General features: G+C 41.8%; 1 protein-coding gene across 2 annotated transcripts in view; it reads right to left on the bottom strand.

Moving 5' to 3' along the window:
* The window catches only part of ZNF521 (zinc finger protein 521), a 409,617-nt gene that overhangs the window by 56,998 nt on the left and 327,361 nt on the right, over positions 1-25,258 (bottom strand). Inside the window, exons 7-9 of one of the 2 annotated variants that reach the window (XM_084849673.1) lie at positions 23,511-23,576; positions 10,440-10,571; positions 2,918-3,033 (exon numbers count right to left, since the gene is read on the bottom strand). In XM_084849673.1, the coding sequence (XP_084705799.1) occupies positions 2,918-3,033; positions 10,440-10,571; positions 23,511-23,576 (314 nt within the window). The remainder of the gene's footprint in view (positions 1-2,917; positions 3,034-10,439; positions 10,572-23,510; positions 23,577-25,258) is intronic. The other variant, XM_084849674.1, reaches the window with a different exon arrangement.

Genomic DNA, 25,258 nt, shown 5'->3' with positions numbered 1-25,258 from the left:
GTAGAACTGTTCTTATAGTTATGTTTCCCCTCCCCGTCCATATTTTCCACCTTTCCATAGTTTAAAGCCATTACTGCTACAGTAAAGGATAAATAACTGTCCATCCTCTTCTTTCTAACTTATTCAATATCTGAAAACTGTCAACATTTGTCTCTTCATGCTTCTTTTATCTAAGCTCAACATGCTTAGATTTCTTTCTCTTTTTGCTGCCTCATCCCCTTTCTCCATATCTAAACTTGTAGGGTGTTCTCCCTTTTTCTTAAGAGGCTGGGATAATCAGTTAATGCTTGGAAAGTAGAACATGGATTGTAGTAAAATCTGCTAGTGGTGACTCAGTAATGATGAATCATCAGTTAACAATCCCTTGAAAAACTTTTCACAACAATCAGAACAAAACGAGCAAAGGCTGGATGTGCCTGATCTCATCTGATCTCGGAAGCTAAGCAGGGTCAGCCCTGGTTAGTACTTGGATGGGAGACCTCCTGAGAATCATGCTTCCTGCACTGAGCAGGGGGTTGGACTCAATGGTCTTGCAGGCCCCTTCCAGCCCTATGATTCTGTGATAAATCTCAGATTGCAGTGGAATCCCAGCTGGAAAATGTATCCCTTGTACCCACCAGAACTCTAAAGTAAGGACGCAATCCTATGCACGTTAAGACAGAAAAAAATCCTTTAAAAAGTCCTACAACTCCCAGCATTCCCCAGCCAGCCATGGGAGTTGTAGGAATCATAGAATCATAGGGTTGGAAGGGGCCTACAAGACCATCGAGTCCAACTCCCTGCTCAATACAGGAAGCCTGACTTCCCCCCCATCTAATGGGATTGCATCTGTCTAATAGGATTGTATTGTATTGTGTCCTAAATTAACCTTGAGGAAGCTCTCAAAAAACATTTGGGTTTTTTTTAACCTTTTCTCCCAACCTTTCTTGTTTTTGCTCTTTAGATAATAAAAGGATTGCTACCTTTTGGTTCTACCACTCCAGAACACTTTGGTTTTGACCTGACTGACTTCAGGAGCCTGCATTAGTAAGGAATGCTTCTTCACCCATGTTTTAAATTTACACCTAAAAATGTAATGTGTGAATGCAGTGAACATGTATGTGCAGTCAAATGTATCATATTGATATACTCATCAGAAAGCTGAGATTGGTTGAAATACCTTGTCATGCGTATACTCAGGGGCAAGGCAGATCTGGGTATATTGCCACACAGTGTTAGAAATGGCTCTAATCGTTATCTATAGGTACTAGAGCCAAGTCATAACTGAAGAAGGACCTTGTACTTACCAAAGCACAGCTCTACCCTCACTGCAGTGGTGTGTGCTGCACCTCTTTTTCATCACTGATGAGCAGTAACTGAGAAGAGAGGTCAGCTGAGGAGACGGAAGAAACTGTTCACCCTGTTCAAGCCCCACAGATGTGGGTGGTGTTTGTGACTGCGCAGGCCTTTCGATACCTGTGTACAGGGGCAGGCATCAAACAAGGAGCTTCTTTTTCATTGGCTACTCTTTGTCTCCTTCAACTGCCATGTGGTGCAGGGCAGGGAGGTGCAGCACAAGCCCCTGTCACAACTGTGGGGCAGATACAGGCCCCATTCTCCAAGTTGCAACTTGTTAATTTTATACACAAGCAGTTTAAAACATTATTTAATGTTGGTGGCTACGAGGAAGAGAGCCATTTCTGTTGTGGCACCCCATTTGTGGAATGAGTTCCCTAGAGAGGTTCGCCTGGCGCCTACACTGTACTCTTTCCAGAGCCAGGTGAAGACCTTTTTTTAATTTTCCCAGGAATTTTAGCATTTTAACATTCTAGTCTTTTAGTCCTGTTGTTTTAAATTTGTTACTGTATTTTAAATATCTGCATTGCTGCTAGGTTTTATGCTGGCTGCACTTTTATATTGTAGTTTTAATGCTTTTATATTTATTGTTATTGTTTTTAAATTGTACTTGTGGTTATAATTTTTGTGAACCACCAGAGAGCTTTGGCGATTGAACAGTACAGATATGCAATCAATCAATCAATCAATCAATAAAATTTATTTTGCAAGAGTGTTCTTGTGGTTCCCACAGCCTTCAAGTACATCTACGCAAACCATTGGGTGAAGGGCTAAGTATTCAAGTCTATTGTTATCAAGGAACATACCATTTTTAGGAGTCAACCATGTGCAGGCTTCTTTACGAGCTCTATACCAGGGTGCAGAAACTCTTTTAGCGGAGGGCCAAATTCCATTTTGGAATTTGGGGGCTGCATTCCAGTGGTGGGTGAGGCTGAAAGCAAAAGGGCAGGGACAACCCCCCGTCCTGGAGGGCTGGATTTGGCCTTCAGGCCTGAGGTTCTGCACCCCTGCTCTATATAGAATGTAGAAATTCAGAAAATTTGAAAAGGATGAAGCTTGTTATAGGTGTTTTCATAGACAGAGTCTGTTGGCAACCTCAGCTACAATTGCAGTCCAGCAATCACTTCTTCCAGAGCAGTCCCACCTAAATAAAATGAACCTCTATGGAGTAAGTGTCTGATGCATTTTAGCATATTATATAAATGTTATTTGGTCTGGACACCTTTCAAGTCGCTCATTTCTTTGTTTCTGATATTACAAACCATAGGTCTATGATACTCTCCCCTTCCTCTGAACTAGAAAATGGGGAATCTAAAAGATTTGTTAGCCTGTGCCAAGTCTACAGCACAGAGGGGTGTTCTGGTATAATCTTCTGAGAAGCAGCTTGGCCAGCTACACATATGGACTACCTGCAAATATGTCTCTGTTTATCTTTATGGTTAACCATCCCTTGCCCCCATTCTGAAGAAACCCCAGCGCACTTCACAGAAAGCCATACTATGCCCCCTCCCACAGTGAATACCTTTGGTCAACAATATATGCTACAGCCCATTGATTCAAGCGCTCTTAATGATCGGAGTACCTGCAGTTCTGTTTGGAAGAAGAACTTCTGTGGGCACTGTGTGCAGTCATAGATCTTGTCCTCTTGCCCATGGGCTGAAAAAATGTGTTGCTGCAACTTGTTGGCTTGAACAAATACTGAAACATTAAAAAGAAAAAGTGAACTTTTTGTTATTTTGTTTTTTACATGGAGATACTTTTTGTGAACATTTCCTCATTAACTCACAGCAATTGCAAAGGGTACAATTATCCAAGAACCCTATAATTTCTGATTATACTGTTGCTATAATAGGCACCAGCCATGATTGCTCAGCTCCGCATTCAAGTCCTAATTTTCTTTTCTTTTCTTTGTAAAAGAACTGCGCTTATATGTCTGGTAAAACATAATCAAATAACATTTAAATCTAAAACATTTAGAAAGCCATCTTTCCCCTCTTACAACATTAATTTCCCTCTTACCACAATACTTTCAGATTGAACCACACTGCACTAACAATCAAAGGTAACATTTTTTAAAAGTCCTTGCTACTGAGAAATTTGGAAACAATAGATACCAAATAGTTTTTTTGTGGGTTTTTTTTTTTTGCATTTGCCCAAAAGTTAAATCTAACAAACAATCCTGTATTTAAATGTATTAATGTTAAAAATTATATCCCACAGCTACATAGGGGCAATGCCAATAAATGTGAAACAGAACTGCAGGTAAATTCTCTTTGGATACTTTAAGATCAACTCTGAGTACACACTGAATGTAAGGGTTTCAATAATATAAACATGTTCAATTTTAATGACTACAAAACAAGGCCCTAAGACTGTGTAACAGTTTACCTAGGAGACATACTATTAATAATTAAATTGTATATGCCAGAGGCAGTGTTTGGGTTGGCAGCACTGACTTCTGATGGATGCCTGGTGCACTGTGACCTAAAAAAAGTTTGCATCTACAATATTAATCTGTATAGGCAGGGAAAGGATTTATTAAAGATGCTGGCATTTAACTTTGACTCCACTCCTAATCATTAAAATAATTCTAATTGAATGCCAAAAAAGAAAGAAAGAAAGAATTAGAATAGCATTCTTGTGAGTCATACATTTTAATCACATTTCTCATTACCTTAAAAAGGATCGGATTCCATTTTCCATATAAAACTTAAATTGGTGATTTTTGGTTCTTGTTAATATTCTACACACTGAAATAATTTAATAGCATATTACTCATAAAACATCATTGTTTATGATTAATGTGCTGTGTTTATTTACCCCATCAGCAAAAAAAAGGAATTTTACTTTAATACAGATTGGAATAGAAGTTATCTACATACTTCTTAACACATTTTACAGGGCCACTGGCTGAAATATTAAAGGATTATTATTTTTATTTTTAATCAGAGAACTTATTCATGGAAAGAACAATCAGCAGGGTTGCTTTTCAGATGTTATTTTGTATGCTGTCATTTTAAAAAATCCACCCCAGACTTAACTGTTAGAATCACAGGCTGTACTAAGCAAGTACATAAAAGAAGATTACTTCCTTACGTAAATATATACATAGAAAATGTGGGAAAATCCTGTAGGATCAATGCAAAAAACAAAACAAAATACAAAAGAAATGGGTGACTGAAGGAATTATTGAATCCAGATGCCTGACAGTCAAAATGCTGAAATCAAAACTATCTACAGCTTCAGACATTATTAGTGAAAGCTGTGTAGTGAAAAGTAACTAAACATTATAATGCAGGAAAAACTCGTTGACGGGAAAGTAATAATCAGTAGCAGCAACTCTAACCAATAGGTCTTGCCTGTATTTTACTGGGAATGGAGCTGCTAAAACAACAAGGAATAATACAAAGGTACTAAATGGTTATGTTTTCTTATCAATGTGTATCAACGGAGAACAAAAACTCTACATTGCTTCCCATTGATATGGAGCTGTGAAAGCTGCTGATTTTACTCTTTTAGAAAAACAAATCCTGTATTTATACACTATGATTCAGGGTATAATTTTAAATAGCGCTATTGCTGTTAAAAATAAAAGGTCCGTATGCAGTCTTTAAATAGTTTGAATTTCAACTACAGTTACAGGTTATGTTTCATCCAGTATGTTAGTGTATCTCATACTGGGGGAGCTTGTCTTGTTGGTAATAGGTCTCTGAACAGCTAAGGCCTGGAGTTTCTGACACTTGTGAGTCACAACTGAAAGGGAGAAAGGTTTTAAGTCCTAACTCTGGTAGCACCAATTATCTCAGGATGGAGAAGTGGCATAGAATGAGGGGGAGGGGGTGTAGAGTAAGGTGGTAGGGAACTGATTTAGAGTGGGGTAGGATAAGGGGAGAGTGGAGGAGTGAAGCTGGATAGGGGGTGATTGGGGAGGGGGTAGTGTAAGTGCAGTGGGGAAAAACAGTACAGGAGTATAGAAGCCCGTCAAATGTGCTCAATTACAGTTTTTTGAGTGGGTTTCACAAATGCATGCTTATCATTTGGTAACCAGCAGCAACATCACGTGATGACTCTTTATGTGTGAAAGTTATCATACACACTAAACACCAGAGGGGGAGCTTTTCATATTACTTAATATATACTCAAAATAAGACCTTTCAGTGGGGGTGTTCAGCTGCAAGTCACAGAGTGCTGAATGTTCCAGGGATACACATGTGTGAATCAGACCCAAGTGTATGTGTGTGTAGATCAAAGATGTGTTGTGTGTGCTCATAAACATTTAAGTGACATTGTGGTATGTCTCTGTTCTTCAGTAACATTTCAAATATGAGGCATTAATATTGTCTCCAAACATGCTTCCACCTTTGTGGGTGGTGTATGTATGGTACTAAATGTACCATACCTAATGTACAGACATACAAGGAGAGTGGTCAACCAGCTCACAGTGAAGTGGACCATGCCTTGGAGTGCTGTGCTGAAAAGAAGCACCCTTCCCTCTGAATTCTAGATCTACCCATCTCATAGACATGGGATATTCCTAGGATACAATGGCAATCTATCCACAGGTGGCATCACAGGTGGTGCCTCACAGCCTCCCCTCCCCATTCACTTCTAACCTCTGCAAAAGGAAGGAATAGCTATGTGTCTCCCTCACCAAACTTATGTCACCAACTCTCCCTGGGAAAAATACAAGGGCCATGAACCAAAGAAATACTTTAGGCATGCTCATCCCACTGTCCCTACCCATCAACTCTGAACAGCAGACTCCTTCCACCACAGCAGACTTCATCAGCAGCCCTTCTCCGTGAGCCCCTGCCAAAGGAAGTGAGGCGGGTGGCTACTAGGAGGAGGGCTTTTTCTGTTGTGGCACCTCGGCTCTGGAATGAGCTCCCTAGTGAGGTTCGCCTGGCGCCTACATTGTACTCCTTTCGGCGCCAGGTGAAGACCTTTTTATTTTCCCAGGCATTTTAGCTTTCTAAATTTTTATCTTTGCTGTTTTAAATCTGTATTTTAAACTCCTGTACTGCTGCTAGGTTTTATTGTGGTTGTATTGTTATATTGTGGTTTTAATGTTCTATATATTTTAAATTGTTTTATTGTGTGTTGTTTGGTTTTAGTTTTTGTGAACCGCTCAGACAGCTTCAGCTATTGGGCGGTATAGAAATAAATAAATAAATAAATAAATAAAATCCCGAATCCAGAAGAGACTAATGTGAGGGACTGCCTTCCAAGAAACATGATACTAAGGCCTTCTGTATACAGAACTATTTGGGTTTGGGGAAGAAAAGATGCAGGAGATACTCCTACCAGTAAATCTACTTTCATCCACTGGCTGCAGGTCATAACCTTTGTATAGAGAATGTATATTTCCTCCATGTATTTGGGTCGTCATAGTTTAGCATTTTCCCCCAGGATAAATGTACACCAAAAGCATACTAGTAAGCACCTTCTTCTCACTATAGCCCCTTGTACCCCCATGAAACCCCTTCATGGATCACTGCCTTGTTGTGGCAAAGGGGCTTGCGTAATTCAGTGAAGCCATAAGCTATGCCATGCAGGGCCACCCAAGATGGACAGGTCATGGTGGAGAGTTCTGACAAAATGTGGTCCACTGGAGAAGGAAATGGCAACCCACTCCAGTAATCTTGCCAAGAAAACCCCATGGAACGTATCACAAGGCTAAAAGAGATGACGCCGGAAGATGAGCCCCTCAGGTCGGAAGGTGTCCAATATAGTACTGGGGAAGAGCAGAGGGCATTTCCAAGAAGCACCAGAAAGAGTGAAGCGGCTGGGCCAAAGCCGAAAGGACACTCAACTGTGGATGTGTCTGGTGCTGAAAAGAAAGTCCGATGCTGTAAAGAACAATATTGTTTAGGAACATGGAATGTAAGGTCAATGAATCAAGGTAAGCTGGAGGTGGTCAAACATGAGATGGCAAGACTGAACATCGACATCTTGGGAATCAGTGAACTAAAATGGACAAGCATGGGTGAATTTAATTCAGGTGACCGTTCCATCTACTACTGTGGGCAAGAATCCCTGAGAAGAAATGGAGTAGCACTCATAGTCAATAAAAGGGTGGGAAAAGCAGTACTGGGGTACAATCTCAAAAACGACAGAATGATCTCAGTACGAATCCAAGGCAAACCATTCAACATCACAGTAATTCAAGGCTATGCCCCAACCACTGAGGCTGAAGAAGCTGAGGTTGATCGGTTCTATGAAGACCTACAACACCTTCTAGAACTAACACCAAAAAAAGATGTCCTTTTCATCATAGGGGATTGGAATGCTAAAGTAGGAAGTCAAGAAATCACCGGGATAACAGGCAAGCATGGCCTTGGTGTACAAAATCAAGCAGGACAAAGGCTAATAGAGTTTTGTCAAGAGAACACGCTGATCATAGCAAACACTCTTTTCCAGCAGCACAAGAGGCAAATCTACACATGGACATCACCAGATGGCCAATATCGAAATCAGATTGGTTATGTCCTTTGCAGCCAAAAGATGGAGAAGCTCTATACAGTCAGTAAAAACAAAACCTGGAGCTGACTGTGGCTCAGATCATGAGCTTCTTGTTGCAAAATTTCGGCTTAAATTGACGAACGTAGGGAAAACCACTAAACCATTCAGGTATGACCTAAATTATATCCCTTATGAATATATAGTGGAGGTGACAAATAGATTTAAGGGATTAGCCCTGATAGACAGAGTGCCTGAGGAACTATGGATGGAGGTCCGTAACATTATTCAGGAGGCAGCAACTCAATCCATCCCAAAGAAAAAGAAATGCAAGAAAACAAAGTGGCTGTCTGAGGAGGCTTGACAAGTAGCTGAGGAAAGAAGGGAAGCGAAAAGCAAGGGAGAAAGGGGAAGATATACCCAACTGAATGCAGAGTTCCAGAGGATAGCAAGGAGAGACAAGAAGGCCTTCTTAAATGAACAATGCAAAGAAATCGAGGAAAACAATAGAATGGGAAAGACTAGAGATTTCTTCAAAAAAATCGGAGATCTCAAGGGAACGTTTTGTGCAAAGACGGGCATGATAAAGGACAAAGAAGGCAGGGACCTAACAGAAGCAGATGAGATTAAGAAAAGGTGGAAAGAATACACAGAAGAACTATACAGGAAAGATCTTAATGTCCCTAATAGCCATGATAGTGCGGTCACTGAACTTGAGCTGGACATCCTAGAGGGTGAAGTCAAGAGGGCCTTAGGAAGCATTAGTAACAACAAAGCTAGCGGAGATGACAGTATTCCAGCTGAGCTATTTAAAATCCTAAAAGATGATGCTGTTAAAGTGCTGCACTCAATATGCCAGCACATTTGGAACACTCCACAGTGGCCACAAGACTGGAAAAGGTCAGTTTACATTCCAATTCCAAAGATGGGGAATGCCAAAGAGTGTTCAAACTACCGTACAATTGCGCTCATTTCACATGCCAGCAAGGTTATGCTCAAAATCCTACAAGCTAGGCTTCAGCAGTATGTGAACCGAGAACTATCGGAAGTACAAGCAGGGTTTCGAAGAGGCAGAGGAACTAGAGATCAAGTCGCCAACATTCGCTGGATCATGGAGAAAGCAAGAGAATTCCAGAAAAACGTCTCTTTCTGCTTCATTGATTACGCTAAAGTCTTTGATTGTGTGGATCACAACAAACTGTGGCAAATTCTTCAAGAGATGGGAGTACCAGACCACCTTACCTGTCTCCTGAGAAACCTGTATGAGGGTCAAGAAGCAACAGTAAGAACCGGACATGGAACAACCGATTGGTTCCAAATTGGGAAAGGAGTACGACAAGGCTGCATATTGTCGCCCTGCTTATTTAACTTATATGCAGAGCACATCATGAGAAACGCCAGGTTGGATGAATCACAGGTCGGAATTAAGATTGCCGGGAGAATTCTCAACAACCTCAGATACGCAGACGATAGCACCGTAATGGCAGAAAGCGAAGAGGATCTAAAGAGCCTCTTGTTGAGGGTGAAAGTGGAGAGTGCAAAAGCTGGTTTGAAACTCAACATTCAAAAAACGAAGATCATGGCATCTGGCCCCATCACTTCCTGGCATATAGAAGGGGAAGAAATGGAAGCAGTGACAGATTTTATTTTCTTGGGCTCCAAGATCACCGCAGATGGTGACTGTAGCCATGAAATTAAAAGATGCTTGCTCCTTGGGAGGAAAGCTATGGTAACCTAGACAGCATAGTAAGAAGCAGAGACATCACCTTGCCAACAAAGGTCCGTATAATCAAAGCTATGGTTTTCCCAGTAGTAATGTATGGCTGTGAGAGCTGGACTATAAGGAAGGCTGAGCGCCGAAGAATTGATGCCTTCGAATTGTGGTGCTGGAGAAGACTCTTACAAGTCCCCTGGACTGCAAGGAGGTCAAATCAGTCCATCCTAAAGGAAATCAACCCTGAGTGCTCATTGGAAGGACAGATACTGAAGCTGAAGCTCAAATATTTTCACCACCTAATGCGAAGAGAAAACTCCCTGAAGACTGAAGGCAAAAGGAGAAGGGGACGGCAGAGGATGAGATGGCTGGATAGCATCACCGATGCACCGAATATGAACTTGAGCACGCTCCGGGAGGGAGCCGAGGACAGGAAGGTCTGGTGTGTTATGGCCCATGGGGTCACGAAGAGTCGGACACGACTTCACGACTGAACAACAACCCCCATGAAAAGTTGCTACTGGGGGTTTGGGACTTTCCAGAACAGCATGGGTTGTGGCATTGGGGAATGCAACTAGAGGGGAAAATTGGGGGAAATCAGCAGAAATCAAGGAACCCTGTTTCACTTGACCAAGCAGAAGTATTTTCTGCTCAGCAAACAGGGTCTCTGAATCCTACCGTACTAGTATATTAAAGCACATTATGTGAGAGGTGTGTTTGAAAAGCAATTCAGGTAGATGGATGTCTGATCTTTTTGCACACTTGACTTTTTAAATAATTCCTAATCAATATCACTAATGAGCACAAATCTAATATTCGCATACAAGCTGACCTGAAGTCACAGTCTGGCAAAAATGACATCATTGGGGAACGTGCATGAATAAACATAGGCCAAGGCTGGAAAATAAACTAATCCTATCCTGATACCCACCTGTAAAACAGACTGGACATTTGAAGGTCCCTCCCATTCCTTCAAAACTGTGTTCTATCAGATGGCACTGAAGTTTGGCAGGAGAATCAAATGTCTGGTTGCACAGCTTGCATTCGTGGTTTAGGCCTTCATCTGGTGAGGGGGGAAAATGAGGAAATTTTATTGTTACTTGTTACATTTGCCCTCCAGTCTTCTGCCAAAGGACTCAGAGCAGTTTATATAGGATTAGAATAATCATGAATGATATACTTCACATATTAAACAGTTTTTCACCCAGTTCCAATGAGTGACCCCTCCACCTCCCCCAAATCTGCAGTTGTTAAAATATCTGTTTACTAGCAAGAATTACGAGTATGCATAAATGCAGTTGGACTTGATCAATAATATAAAAATGCTCTTGAACTGGACATGACTTGATTTCTATCCCACAGTAGATTAAGGGTCGGTGGATATGCAGCCAGGCCCGCTGATGTGCCAGCAGTTAGCCTATACCTGTTAAATGTGTACAGCTTAGCTGAAGAATTAATACAAGCTTCCCCAGGCCCTATTAAAGTTATTTTGGGGGTGGGGTAAAATACACTTTTATTAAACAGAGGGACTGCAGAATATCTGGTTATGTATTGTAACATGCAAAGTCCCTTCAAACAGCCAGCAAGTGCACTCACAAAAATGCCCTACTCCAGGCTTCCCTTCCTACCTTAGACTTCCATCAGTATCCTCCCACTCTAACCTTTCCTCTCTGGCACCTGACAAAGCCTTAACCTAAGAATGTTCCAGAAACGGTGAAAATCCTTGCTATTTTGGTTTGCTTTTAATTGGAAGGAATATACATGCACCACGCGCGTGTGTGCGTGCGCGTGAATGACAGAATTTGGGGCTTTATTTTTATTTAAATTCTGTGAGGTATGCTAATTTTTGATATGCAGTATTTTAAGAGGTCCCCACCCCGCCCCTGCCCGCTGTACATTTGTATGGTATCATGAATCTGTGTCTTGAACAAGAAAGCCTCTAGTATCTTTAATGCTTGAACAATTCTCCCCCGCCCCCACTTCCCTTATTAATAACTATCCCACTATAGCCTCAAAGGTCCTTTATATTTTTCAGCTATAGGCATTCCTAGTACCACCAAATTGATCCTAAAACCTTTCCTGCTCTGAGCTGCAGGCCTTTGGTGCCCTTCCCCCCTCCCCTCCCCTCCCCTCTTCCATCTTAGGCCTAGCATTAGTCTTTCTTCCCAACAGTGTTGCAAGCTCCTTTGGCTCCACCATGGGAACAGTGATAGGTTGTCCTACTTAGAAACAGTTGCTAGGTAAGATGCAGCTCCCAGCTCTGTTGTAGAGGGTTCAATTCCCTCAGCACATTTTAGAAAAGGTCCTTCGGTATGTCACTAATGTGTTATACAAATAGTTTGATCTTACAGGTAAATACACTATCTGATTAATAAAAACAACAACACACTACTAGACCTGATACACCGGTCAAGTATGTTTCACGCAAAAAAGGATTTTTAAAGCATTCCTTCCCAAGCATCTAAACATCAAGCTGTTCTACCATTATTTAAAATAACACAGCATGCAGTGATTGGTAGCTATGACTGACAAGAATGATCAAACCTGACGGAGATAACAATTGAATTAAGCATGACCTACAGATTGAAATCTATATACCATCACTTGGCCATTCTACCAAATGAGGAAAAGTAATTAGATTTGTACCCCAGGCATTTTGGCTTGCAGTTACCTGAGTTTGAATGATCCTTAATGTAAACGGGCACAATTCACAAACCTGCTGCCTCCTGCTGCCACAGCTCCCTCGTCCCTAGCAAGGGACTGCCTCACTCAGTGGCTATGCAATAGCCCAACGGTGAAACAACAGTACTATTATTGATTGATTGATTGATTGCATTTATACCCCGCCTTTTTTCCCTTGCAAGGAACCCAAGGCGGCTTACATTATCCTCCTCCTCTCCATTTTATCCTCACAACAACAACCCTGTGAGGTGGGTTGGGCTGAGAGTCTGTGACTGGCCCAAAGTCACCCAGTGAGCTTCCATGGCCGAGTGGGGACTAGAACCCGGATCTCCCAGCTCCTAGTCCAACACTCTTGCCACTACTAGTGACTAGTGAAAGCAATTCCACTAGCTCCCATCCCTTTTCCTGTTAGAGCTACTGCAAATGTTCTGGTGTCACGAACAGCACCAGCAATTGCTCAGGTTCTACTCTGTGTGATTTTCAGAACCTGGGTTTGCTGAGGCTCAGCTGGGAGAGGGATTTGGCACTTTGGTCTATATTTGTCACTTCCTGCAGAAAAGCAGACTATACTACTAAATCAGAAAAGGGAAAGGCTGGATTGTTTGGTGTAGTTGTGTGGCCAAGGAACCAGCTGAAGTAGCTCAGTCTTCTTCCAGCCCACGATCTACAGTTAGCTAGACCACTTTGACAGCATACATGCATTCATAAATAGATCCTGAGTAATATCGGTCAGAAATGATATATTAAGGACTATAATATGTGAGTTTCCTTTTTGTCTTAATTAGTGATCTTCTTGTATTATGTGTGTTCTTCCTTTTTGTTGCCTATACTTTTAACTTTATTACAAAATAAAACTCCATATTAAAAAGTTATGTAAGAGTTATGTTCAGCAGAAGTTATGCATGTTTGAAAAGGTTACAAGTAGGGCTGAATGACAATGCAAATAGCGTTGTGAAAAAGAGATGGAATTCAATGCTTAGCCCTCACATAAATGCTGGTACCTTCTGTTATTCCCCTCCCCCCAAATTTAATGCTTGTAATTGTAGATCAGTCCAAGCATCTAGTTCATCTAGTATCAGGTCTGACAGTGGTCAGCACCAGCTGCTTTGGAGGAAGGTGGAAATCCCCATAATGGTCATATTATGCACTGAGAAGCCTAAGGGGGGATTTTTTTTTCCCTGTGAATATTTGTGTTGATGTGCTTACTTAAAGCAAGTGGGAGAAAAGGAACCAATCTCTGGATCTTTCATCCATCAAGGTGAAGTTAAGCAATGTCCAGTCTCCAAAACGTTAGCCAAATGCAAATCAGCAATGCTAGGCACTCTAAAGCAAATGAAACTTTAACGGGTATTTTACAAAATTCTCCGAGAATATATGGATTCCTGCCTATAGATACTGCATAGAAATACAACAATTCAATTCAGAATGATGTGCGGTTTTACCAGCATGTGGGGCTTTACTGTTACTATTCCCATTAATTTCACCTCTCAAAGACAAACAAACAAACAGGCATTTCTTGTCTCTCCACCCCATCCACAATTTGTTATTAATATGGGATGTAATGTGCAGTATAATGTTGCCTATGGTTAAAATCCACTCATGTTAGTGGAAATTAGGTGCTTAGGAGTGGGATTTAGGTGCTTTGGGCTGTGGGAATTAGGTGCTTTGGAGACTCAAGTAGAAAAGCAATTCATAAATACTTGAAATAATATAACTACGTAAAATAATAAGATTGTGTACAAGATAACAAATAGATTTAGATAGTAGTGACAGAAAAACCTGCACCACATGTGATGAGAATTGGCTGAAATCTAATTTAAATTTAAGAAAAAGCCTCAGATGGTCATAACATTTTTATTTTAGCAGCTAAAATGGGGTGCGTGTGTGTGCTTCTGCAGCTGTAGCCTGTTTAAGTCTGAATTCAAGATATATTAGCAAATCCAAACCTTATATTTCAAATTACACTGAAGTCTAATTTACTCACATAAAGATTTTAATGGAAAAATCCTAGAAGCTTTTCCAGCTAAACCCCTTCAACCTATGGAAATATATGTTATTTAGAACACATAAGCATTATGGATAAAAGAGTCACCACATTTATAAAAGCCAGCACAAATTAAGTCTGAAAAGCAGAGGAATCTACAAGAGAGGGGATGTTACAAATCGAGCTGAGTGGGAGATAGGGAGGCTCCTTGTAGGCTTGCACACTCTGTCCACCTCCCCTCCTCTCTCATGAATATAGTTCTCTCAAGCCAATGGAAGGTCTCTTCAGGAGCTGATGGCACAACCTCCCTGGCCTTGGCCTCCTCACTTTTGCCTCCCCTCAGGGTACACAGGACTGAAGTAGGCCCAGGGAAGATGAGAGAGAATCTGCTCCACCAGTCCGCTCAAGCTAATGAGAACGAATGCTATAGTCAAGATAGCTGTCTTCATTTATGAGCTTATTATTTTTTCTTGACTTTTTGTGGTTTACAGTAGGTAAAGTAAAACCCACTCAAGACCAAGGACACTACACAATATTTCTGTGGAGCTGTAGACCCACAGCTGTGTGTGTACTTCCCATTTCCTTGAATCACTACTGCATTCTGGGATGGTAACAGTGATACAGTAGCAGCAGCACAGAACTGTGGTTGACCCGGAGGAGGAAATGGCAGGTGTCAATGTAGCCCAGGCTGACTGCAGCCCTTCTGAAAATACTCTGATTTTCAGAACCCTGTTAACATTTGATTTTGAAAAGGTTGATTGTATACATGTCTACAGTTCTTCCACTAGTACATTTCAGTTCCTGCTGCTCCTTGTAGTCATTACAAGATTGGAAAAAGTGGGATGATGATTCGGAAGGAAAGCTGTTCTGCAGACACCTGCCTCTCTACCCACAGAAAAGCTTAAAATGTGAGCACTGAGTATGGAAATACTGAGTGTCATATCTCAACTAAACAAACAGACAGTGAAAAGCTACCTTGGCAGTTTACACTTGGGATAAATATGAAGTGAAGTGGAGTGCCAGAACATCACTTCAAGAGGTCATTTTCCCTCTCTCCTACATCCACTTCAAAGCTACATTCTTTCAGCATACCTACAGGAAAAAAATATATCTAAAAGCGCTGAACAGCTTAAAAAAATTCAATCAGAATAAGCTGCTCTTTAGAAAGGTGGTGGATGACAGTAATTGGAAAATACTGTCTGACTCATTTATTAAAGTGAAATTCAGAGTCAATTGATTTAATAACCATTAGAATATTCTATTAAGGATTTAATAGGTTGGCACAGTCCTATTTTTTTATTATTAAGAGTTATAGATGAGAAATAAGCAATTTTATGGAAATTCTAGGTAACTGCTTCTATAGATTAAGCTAAAAATATAGCTTGCAAACTAGTTATCCACCCACAACTGTAGCGCTGATTCACAAAACCATTTTCCCCACCATAAATACAGTGGCTTCTAAGCAGTAACCTTAAGGGAGAGATCTAAATGGAGGAAATTCTCAAGTATGGGTTACTCATGCACCCAATTGCCAAGTGGTGGAAGAGCCTTATCTTTTAGCCTTATCACATATGCTGTGATGGAACAGCCCTCTGAAAGGCATTCCCAAGAATTAGATCCTCATGGATTCCATGCCAGAAAGCAAATGGATCAAAGTCTTCCCAGAGAGGAAGAACAGCCACATTTTTGGCTCTTTGGAAGGAGGAATGAAAAAAGTCTCTTACATAAAATTAAACTTTCTGGTTAATGGGAAAGGAAAGAACTAGTGGGACTGCACTGCTTTCCTCGCCCCTGCTGTCCACATTAGGCATGTATGTCTGCAGGGGAAAAGCCTACGCACATAGACCTCTATACACATTCCTTGGGAGTTGGAATCCTGATTATGCAGGTTTCTTGTTCCTGGGGAAGCCGTTGTGTGTAGGCTTCATATATCCATTTCTAACATTTCTAAGCCACAAGTTGTCAAGGGCAGGACCAGTGGTATGGTCCTGCTGTGCCCTTTAATTTGCATGGACCCCCTTAACATGGATAACACATGAAGGGGGTTATTGTACCATGAACAACACTGTATGGTGAAGCTGAAGAAGCCCACAACGTAATAAATAAGGTGCACTTTACAACAGGCACTATGTTATATTTTGCTTAAATTTGTTCCATGCCGTGATGTCTTCTGAGGCAGGGATATCATACTTTGTGAGCTCTCGAAATGTAACAGTTTTTACCTAGAAAAAATGCATACTTGTGCCAGCTAGTACATACATTGCTTGTCATGTGGAAAGTGGTTCCTACAGTGTCAGAGGCACCTACTGGACATTTACTGTAATCTTATTAGTGACTTCTGACAGAACTTGCTCTCTCCACACATGTGTACACCGATGTCAGGGTTGGATTGGAGCCCATAGAGCCCTAAAGCAGTTCTGATTCTGAGGAAGAGATAGAAACCGTGGGAGTGGAACTCGCGTGCTGTTCAGAGGTGCCGCCGGAGGGAGAGCCCCTCCCTGCTCACATTCCTGAGAGTGGCAGTGACCCTGGCAGGGAGAGGGAGGGACAACTGGAGCTTCACGAGGCGCCAGTGCAGGGACAAGTGGGAGATGGAGGGCGCTGAGAGGAGGCGCTCAGCCTGCTTGGCACGATGACAACAGCTGCGCCCCGATGCCCCGCGGGAAAGGGGTGGACTCTCTCCTGCTAGCCCTTAAGTTCAGAGGCTTCTCGCAACTGATTCCCTAAGGCTAGAAACCCCTGGTAGGCAGCTCTCTTAAGTTTCCCTAATTAGGCTCAGGCAATTAGCATCTGTAAGCATCATTAGGCTGAATGGAAATAAAGCCTTGGAAAAGAGCCCCATTGCCTGTGTGTTGATTCTGGCTACCTGAGGATTTCAGAAAGCAGCAAGGGCGCTCCTGACAACCATTACCTATTTTGATTTTTTAATATATCATAAAAACAGTTAAACATCAATATAAATCAAAGACTAGCTACAAAAAATTAAAATTATGATCATAAACCAAAGATTAATTAGACTATCCTCATACAATATTAATTAAATAACCATGCAGCCTCTACTCGGGACTGCTCTACTCAGGACTGCTCATCCATATATATATATATATATATATATATATATATGGAATCTAACCACACATTTCTTATTTTTAAATGGGAAAGTGAACAGTACCATAATTGTCATACACACTCTGCAGCAAAGCTATCTCCCTCATCCACTATGTGTAGATGTGACATTGCATCATAGTCACTGGATGGAGCTCATGGAAATGCCACACAAAGGCTTAAATGTGGCTGAGACATGTTGTGACTGATCATGCAGAAGGGTCCCAAAGCTCTCTCTTGCTGTTCACTGGGCTGTCTATGAAGGCCTTTGTCTAGTCAGATGAATACGTCTATAGCAGAGGTGAGGAACCTCTTTCAGCTTGACAGCTGAATGCAATTTTGGTGAACCTCTTGGGGGTCACATTTCAGTGGTGAGGGGTGGGACCAAAATAAAAAAAATAATAGTATCAGCATATTGTAGCTTAAAGTTCTTGCTGCCAGTAACTAGGCCTTAGGACAGGCATTTCAGGAGAGGCATCTTTCAGAATGGGGAGAAAAATGCATGAACATCAGGAAACTACCAAATTATAAGTGGTTTGGGGGAAAGGCAGTGGGGTCAGGGGAAGGGGCATGGCCATCTGGGTAATCCTGGCTGGCTGGACTGGTACACCAGGAGGGCTGGAATTGGCCCCTGCATCTGACATTCCTCACCCTTGATCTACAGGACAAGGTCTTGCCAGATGATTCTGTGGCCCCTCTCAACCAAAACTTGGTAAAACTCTGTTTTCTTCCTTCGACATGGGAAATTGTTCCTGCAGTTTTCTAGCACTCCAAAGTGTTCACACTTACACTGAATCAATGCATATCCTATTCTGTCTCTCCCCCTTATGAGGAGAACAGACCCAATACAGAAATTAACACTGACTGAAGACTTCTAGGGTATGATAATCATTCCTCCCTGTTTGTAATGGCCATTCTGTCATTTGCAATTTCTCAAGAATCATCACACTTCAACGCCCCCCCCCCCCCCAATTCAGGGATAAAGAGTAAGGAAATGGAGAAGCTAAAATCTACAGCTAGGATTTTATGGAGGGAAATGTTTGCAATACTGGAAGAAATCTGCTACTGCAAAAATGCAGAATAAAGCCTAAATTATATTCAATTCTGCCTTGTTGGACACTGGTCAAGGTGGTAATAACTAGGAAAGAATACTGGAAAACTTCTACATCTCTCTCTTAGCTAAACTCAGAAGAAAGTCTTCTAAATGCAGAACAATCAAAACCAGAATCAAATAAATACTTAGTCCTGTCTGGATTAATCTACTTCGAAAAAAAATCCCTGCAGGTAAAAGGCTAGCATGTTATGAAGAAGGCTATGAAATATTCAGGGGACTGTACTACTCTGGAATGCAGGTCAGGGAGTGCCTATCTGAATGCTCCACAATATAAAAAAGGATGAAAGTTCCTGCATCTGGAAGGCTAGCACATTAGCTTCTACATATCATGTTATCTTTCTGTGGACAGAAAGGCTTTTTTTTAACCATGGGAGAAACATTCACCAGCAGCAGGCAGCAGATAGCAGATCCTGTGCATTTTCTGTACATTTGATTTAGCTCTGAGTGGGTTGTGAGAACATAAAGACATATGGAGCTGCCTTATACTGAGTCAGACAATTGATCCATGTAACCCAATGCGGTCTATTCTGACTGGCAGTGGCTTTCAAGCAAAGTCTTTCCCAGTCCTGTTACAGGAGTTCTTTTTAAACTGGGGATGCCAGGGATCAAACATAGGACTTTCCACATGCAAGCCATGTGCAGTGCTCCGAACTGTGGCCTCTTTCTAAGAAATGCCATGCTGGGGCACACTGATGGTAATTCTAGTATAGCATTGTCCTCTTAACTGTAGACAAAAGAGGCCACAGGCACAATCACAAGTAGGGAATCATCATGATAGCTTCCTCTGTTGTTAGCTTCTAGCATCTGGTAGTCAGAAATAGACTTTTTTTCGTAACCCCTCCCCCCCAGGGTGGTGGGAATTTGGGGGGGAGGAATCGGGGGGGCAGCCTGGGGCAGCATTATAGCCAGGATTTGATTAGAAGTAGCCTGGAAGGGCTTGGGCCTATCCAGCCTCTGGGATGTTGGCGTCTGCGTGAGCTTCTCTCTGCCAGTGTTCTCAGAGCAGAGCCAGGGGGAGTCACCCAACTCCCTGTCCACCTGCTGGTCCAGCCTTGGCAGGCAGGGAGGCTGGAACCTGTCCATGAGAACCTGACAGAGGTGGGGTGGGGTTTGCAGGAGGGTCGCCCAGGCTGAAGCGTCACTGCTGGAGGGCTGAGAAGTGCCACCCTGATTAGACAGGGGCCTTGCTGAAAGGCTAAAGGCCCTTGTCTGTCAAGGGATCCAGACAGGGTGTCTTACGGACATGCCTTCCTTTTTAAGCTGGTGCAAAGTCAAAGAGCCTTTGCTAGGAACATCTCATCTTCATTGCCCGAAGCCTTCTCTGTTTGGATCCATCGTCATCTGGGCTTTTGGAGGCACTCTGCACATGGACTGGAACTTTGGATTGTTAAGGACTTGCTATGAAAAGTACTGTGAGGCTTTTCATAGACTTGAATTCTTGTAGCTGTGGATTGTGTGTGTCTGTTTGTTGTCAGCTCAGTGTACTAGCAGGCTGGGTTTGATCTACGACTTTTGGACTTTCCTCTGCCTGGACACATACAGTGTGGAGTTACCAATGTGAAAGTGGTGGCACAGAACTCCCCGCAAGTCTGGGTTTACCCTTCCTTTGATCCTGATAGGCCTTGACCATGTAGCCTGGAGTTATCAACAAAAGATTCAAAGTTGGACTCTCTATGGGTGTGGTTTGTTTATGCCCTTCAAGAAGTGCCAGATGACTGGAGGAGGGCTAATGTTGTCCCTATCTTCAAATAGAGTAAAAAGGAGGAACCTGGGAACAACAGCCCACTCAGTCTGACATCAATCCCTGGGAAAATTCTGGAGCAGATTATAAAGCAATCCATTTGTAAGCACCTTGAAAACAATGCAGTGATTACTTGAAGCCAACATGGATTTGTCAAGAACAAGTCCTGTCAGATGAATCTGAACTCATTTTTTGATCAAGTCACCTCCCTTATGGACTGTGGGAATGCAGTGGACTTCAGCAAAGCTTTCGACAAAGTGCCCCATGATATCCTGATTAGCAGACTAGCTCAAAGTGGGCTAGATGAAACAACTTTCAGGTGGACCCACAGTTGGCTACAGAATCAGACTCAAAGAGTGCTTATCAATGGGATCTTCTCAAACTGAGTAGAGGTTACAAGCGGGGTACATGGTTTGGGGGAGGAAGTGCAGGGAATGCTCATCAAATTTGCAGATGACACAAAATTGGGCGGGATAGCTAATACCTTGGAAGACAGAAACAAAATTCAAAATGATCTTGACAGACTGGAGCGCTCTGCAGAAAACAAAACAACAGAATGACATTTAACAGGGATAAATGCCAAGTTCTGCACCTAGGAAAAAGAAACCAAATGCACAGTTACAAGATGGGGGATACTTGGCTCAACAACACTACAAGCGAGAAGGATATTGGAATTGTTGTCGATCACAAGCTGAATATGAGCCAACAATGTGATGTGGCTGCAAAAAAGGCAAATGCTATTTTGGGCTGCATTAATAGAAGCATAGCTTCCAAATCCTGGGAAGTAATAGTTCCCCTGTATTCAGCACTGGTTAGGCCTCATCTTGAGTACTGTGTCCAGTTCTGGGCACCGCACTTTAAGAAGGATGCAGACAAGCTGGAGAGGGCAACAAAGATGATCAGGGGACTGGAAACAAAGCCCTATGAAGAGAGACTGAAAGAACTGGGCATGTTTAGCCTTGAGAAGAGAAGACTGAGGGGAGATATGATAGCGCTCTTCAAGTACTTGAAAGGTTGTCATGGAGAGGAAGGCCAGGATCTCTTCTCGATCATCCCAGAGTGCAGGAAATAATGGGCTCAAGTTACAGGAAGCCATATTCTGGCTGAACATCAGGAAAAACTTCCTGACTGTTAGAGCAATACGACAATGGAGCCAATTCTCTAGGGAGGTGGTGGGCTCTCCCACACTGGAGGCATTCAAGATGAGGCTGGACAGTCATCTGTCAGGGATGCTCTGACTTGGATTCCTGCATTGTGCAGGAGGCTGGACTCGATGGTCTTGTAGGCCCCTTCCAACCCTACTATTCTATGATATTATGCTGTTGCTATTACAGCCTATGTTATATTGCATATCCTACAAATGGTTTTGTATTCCCCTCTGCTTTTTGCTTTAAAAGTGTAACTAAAATTATTAGTCTGAATTTAAATTTCAATCTAACTGAAATGGTATGATTTCCACCCTCCCCTCCATACCAAATATTGGTAACTTAAGTGGAACGAAGTGGCAGATCTTATCTGTTCCAGCATCACTGGACTCATAGTAGATGACTTTAGACAAATGTCTAGGGCAGCAATTTGTTGGAGGCAGCCACTCAGCTTCAGCAGCAGATGGGAATGGACTTTCCCTCTGCACGGTTGCCAATACAGTACATATATTTTTGAAATTTTGGAACGATCAGTGACAAAAGGAAGGGATGCTATAGGGAAGCAAGAAATAGCCATGCAACAGGGAAGCAATGGGAAAGGGCAGGAGAAGGTTTCAGTGGGCTCAGGCGGCATATTATTACAGTACAGCAACTGATTGGCAGCCAGAGGCTAGAACTCTTTGAGAGCCGGTGTGTGGGAGGCAGTCCTACCATTGGGCAGGGAGTGGAGGAGGTGACCTTTATTCACTTCTAACTCTGTGATTCCATCAAAAGGCAGCTGGTTTGTGCAACCGGGGCAACAAGTGGGTTAAGGAAACCTTTTGGGCTCAACAAGCCAGAACCAGGTGGGTTAGGAAGGGAGGGCCTCGGAACTCCACGATGTATACTCTAGTGGATTTGAATACTTTGCCAATGGTGTCAAAATATCTACTTTGTAGCTGAGCTACTTAGATTCCTTTATCTCTTTGGCTACATGTTCCCAATAACCCATCATTTTGGAACCGCTAATGTTCAATTACTGTACTTCACCAAACAAAAATTATATTTTTGTCTTGTTAACAATTTTGCAAAAGTGAAATAATCAATCCCTTCTATTTGCCAGGTTTGAAATCCATAATAAAAATGAGTATATTAAAATATACCTGTCTTCTATGGCAAAGCCTATTTTATATGAAATAAAAAACCCCAAATACACCACTGCCAAATGTCTGATCCTGCTCTCATTGAAGACAATGGAATATTTCTGACTACAGATCCAGATCCAGTATAAATGTTCCCTCTCTCAAAGTTGGTTCCCATGTCACATCAGAAATAGCTGTCCTTTCTCGTCATGTGGGCCATCTGTCCCAAATAAGGGGAGATAGTGGTGTGGGAAGTGCCTTGAAATTCAAGAGAATCATGTAATGCTGAATTTCAAACATTACTACTACGACTTGAAAACCTTCCCTAGAGGAGTAGCAACTACATCATAAAGTCTGAATCAGGCCATAGTCCAGCTTTCACCAACCTGGTGCCCTCCAGATGTTTTGGACTACAACCCCCAGCATTCCTAATCACTGGCCATGCTGGTTGGGGCTGATGGGGTTCGAAGTCCAGATCATCTGGAGGGCACTAGTTTGGGGAAGGCTGCCATAATCAGTGTAGGATCAGAGTTTAGATAGTACCCTTTACAGATTAGTTAAATTGGGTGTGCATACTGCAGGCAGCTATTATACTAGTTTAAATGCCATGACATTCCCAAAGCACCGTGGATATTTTAGTTTTATGAGGATGCTCAGAATTATCTGTAAAAAATTATTCACCTCGCTCACAGAAAGACTACAATTTCCAAGTTCCTTGGGGAGCAAGCCATGAAATGTTTTAAGTTTGTATAGACATCCCCTCAAGTTCCAGGTTTCTAATTGTGTGCTTGTATAACATTTCTCTCTCGGAAATAAAAGTTTCTTGTACCGCCCTTCAACAGCAAATTACATAAAATTATAATAAAATGAACAATTAAAACTACATAATATAGATGCGTGTTTCTGAAGGGAGAAGTACTATTAATAAAAGTTACATTAACATTATGGAAAATGTATTTTAGTCAGAATCAAAAAGTTCTGGGCTATTTTAAAGCACTGATTCGCTCAGCTTTGAAAGTAATTCTGTCTTACTGTGTTGAGTGCATTTTTTTTAGTGGAAATCATGTGACAAGAGAGAGCTTTCTCTGTTGTTTGATGTTAAATACCTACTAGTATTTCCCACCCGTCTGGGACTTCTGGAACTGGTGGAAGTACTGGTATATCTACCATCGAGTTCTACACAAAAAAAACACAAATTGGTAAAATTGAAAGAGGATACTTCATGGATACTTCATGCAGCATAAACTAAATGCTACCTGTTCTAAAGTCACGTCTACAGGAAAAACATCTTCTAACATTGAGACAAGTAGCCAGTCAATATGAATTCTACACTATAGTGGATGAGCCATACAAACTGTGTACTATACACATCTCTTTCATCACATAATTTTTGTGCAGGATGTATGGTAAGTGTCACAATAGTTCCCTGCAGAAGAAAAAATGGGGGGAAAGCAGCCACACCAGGCTATAAAGAACTGCTTGCTACCTCAGATGTATTATTTGCCTTTCAAAACATTATAAATTAGCAAAATTGCATAGAGTCAAATTTCCCTAGGATTACTTAAACTAGAATCAGTCACAATATATGCAGTATAGTATGTTGATATACAAAGTCTGACATAAAGCTGTTTTGTTACATTGCCCTTTTCTTCTGCTATACATTTTGTCCGACATATAAAATAGATGGTTTAAACTAGAGATATTAATTAAAGTTTTCAGGCAGCATAGAGAACACGACTGGATCAAACATTAGTCTTAGACTCTGCTTTTTGTGCTACCTGGAATGGTATGGTTGCTTCCTCCTCTGTGACTGCTCCCATGTCACATCAGGTAACATATGCTTGTTCCACTCACATGGTTAAGGACAGTTCCTGTGGCTACTACTATGCTTGTGACACCTGCTCCATTTGGAAGTTTATCACCAACATGGCATGTAACACACAATCAGCCCCAACTATAGGGCCCTTTAAAGAAGGGGTGGGCAACTTGTGGCTCTCCAGATGTTTTGGTCTACAACTTCCATCATCCCTCACCATTGTCTATGCTACCTAGGGCTGATGGGAGTTGTAGGCCAAAACATCTGGATGGCCAGAAGTTGCCCATCCCTGCTTTAATGATGAGCTTAGCCCTGTGCGAGCAGCTTTCTGTGACTGACTCCTGAATCAGTGACATGTGGGGTGGGGGGAGACTAGTCATGTGGGTCTTTCTTATGGCTACTGCACTCCCTCTCCCAGAGGGCTGATGATGACATGGTCAAGATCTGTGCAGTCAGTGCCCAACATATTTAAACATTACCTGAGCTACACAGAAGCTTGTCACAGAAAATGTAACTGTTATCCAGGGGTAGCTTAGAGGTAGTAACTGCTCCCTCTGCTGCCACAGAGGTAGTAACAAGCATGTCACTCCAGGAAACATGTAACCAGGGCCTTTAAGGCTGCCATCTACATCCAGTGCTTATCACTTTATAGCTAGCACAAGCAAATTATGATATTTAAGCAGGTGTGGCGTATGTAGGATATTATGCATGGAGATAAAGTAGATTTTGAAGTAGATGCATAGAAAATTATCCTACTCTCTGCATCTAAAAATAAGACGAAAGTACAAGAATCAAAACTGCCACATCTCCCACAAGGTTGCACTTAAATCTGGGGTTGAAACTATGATTGCTTCTGTAGCCTATTTGAGAATTTCAGCTGCATATCAAAGTTATGTCACTCTTTCCATAACTAAATATCAAATTTTTGTTTTAATGTGAGAAAATGTGCATTGCTTGACCCCATAAAAATATTTTGTTGCAATTCACAAATAACTTCCTCCAGAAAATGCATAGAATAATCTTATTTAAATAACTCATAGAT

Source organism: Heloderma suspectum, chromosome 4, assembly GCF_057233095.1.
Source record: "Heloderma suspectum isolate Gila_16-S chromosome 4, 16-S_ref, whole genome shotgun sequence".
Taxonomy (NCBI): domain Eukaryota; kingdom Metazoa; phylum Chordata; class Lepidosauria; order Squamata; family Helodermatidae; genus Heloderma; species Heloderma suspectum.
This window is presented reverse-complemented; position numbering and strand designations above follow the sequence as displayed.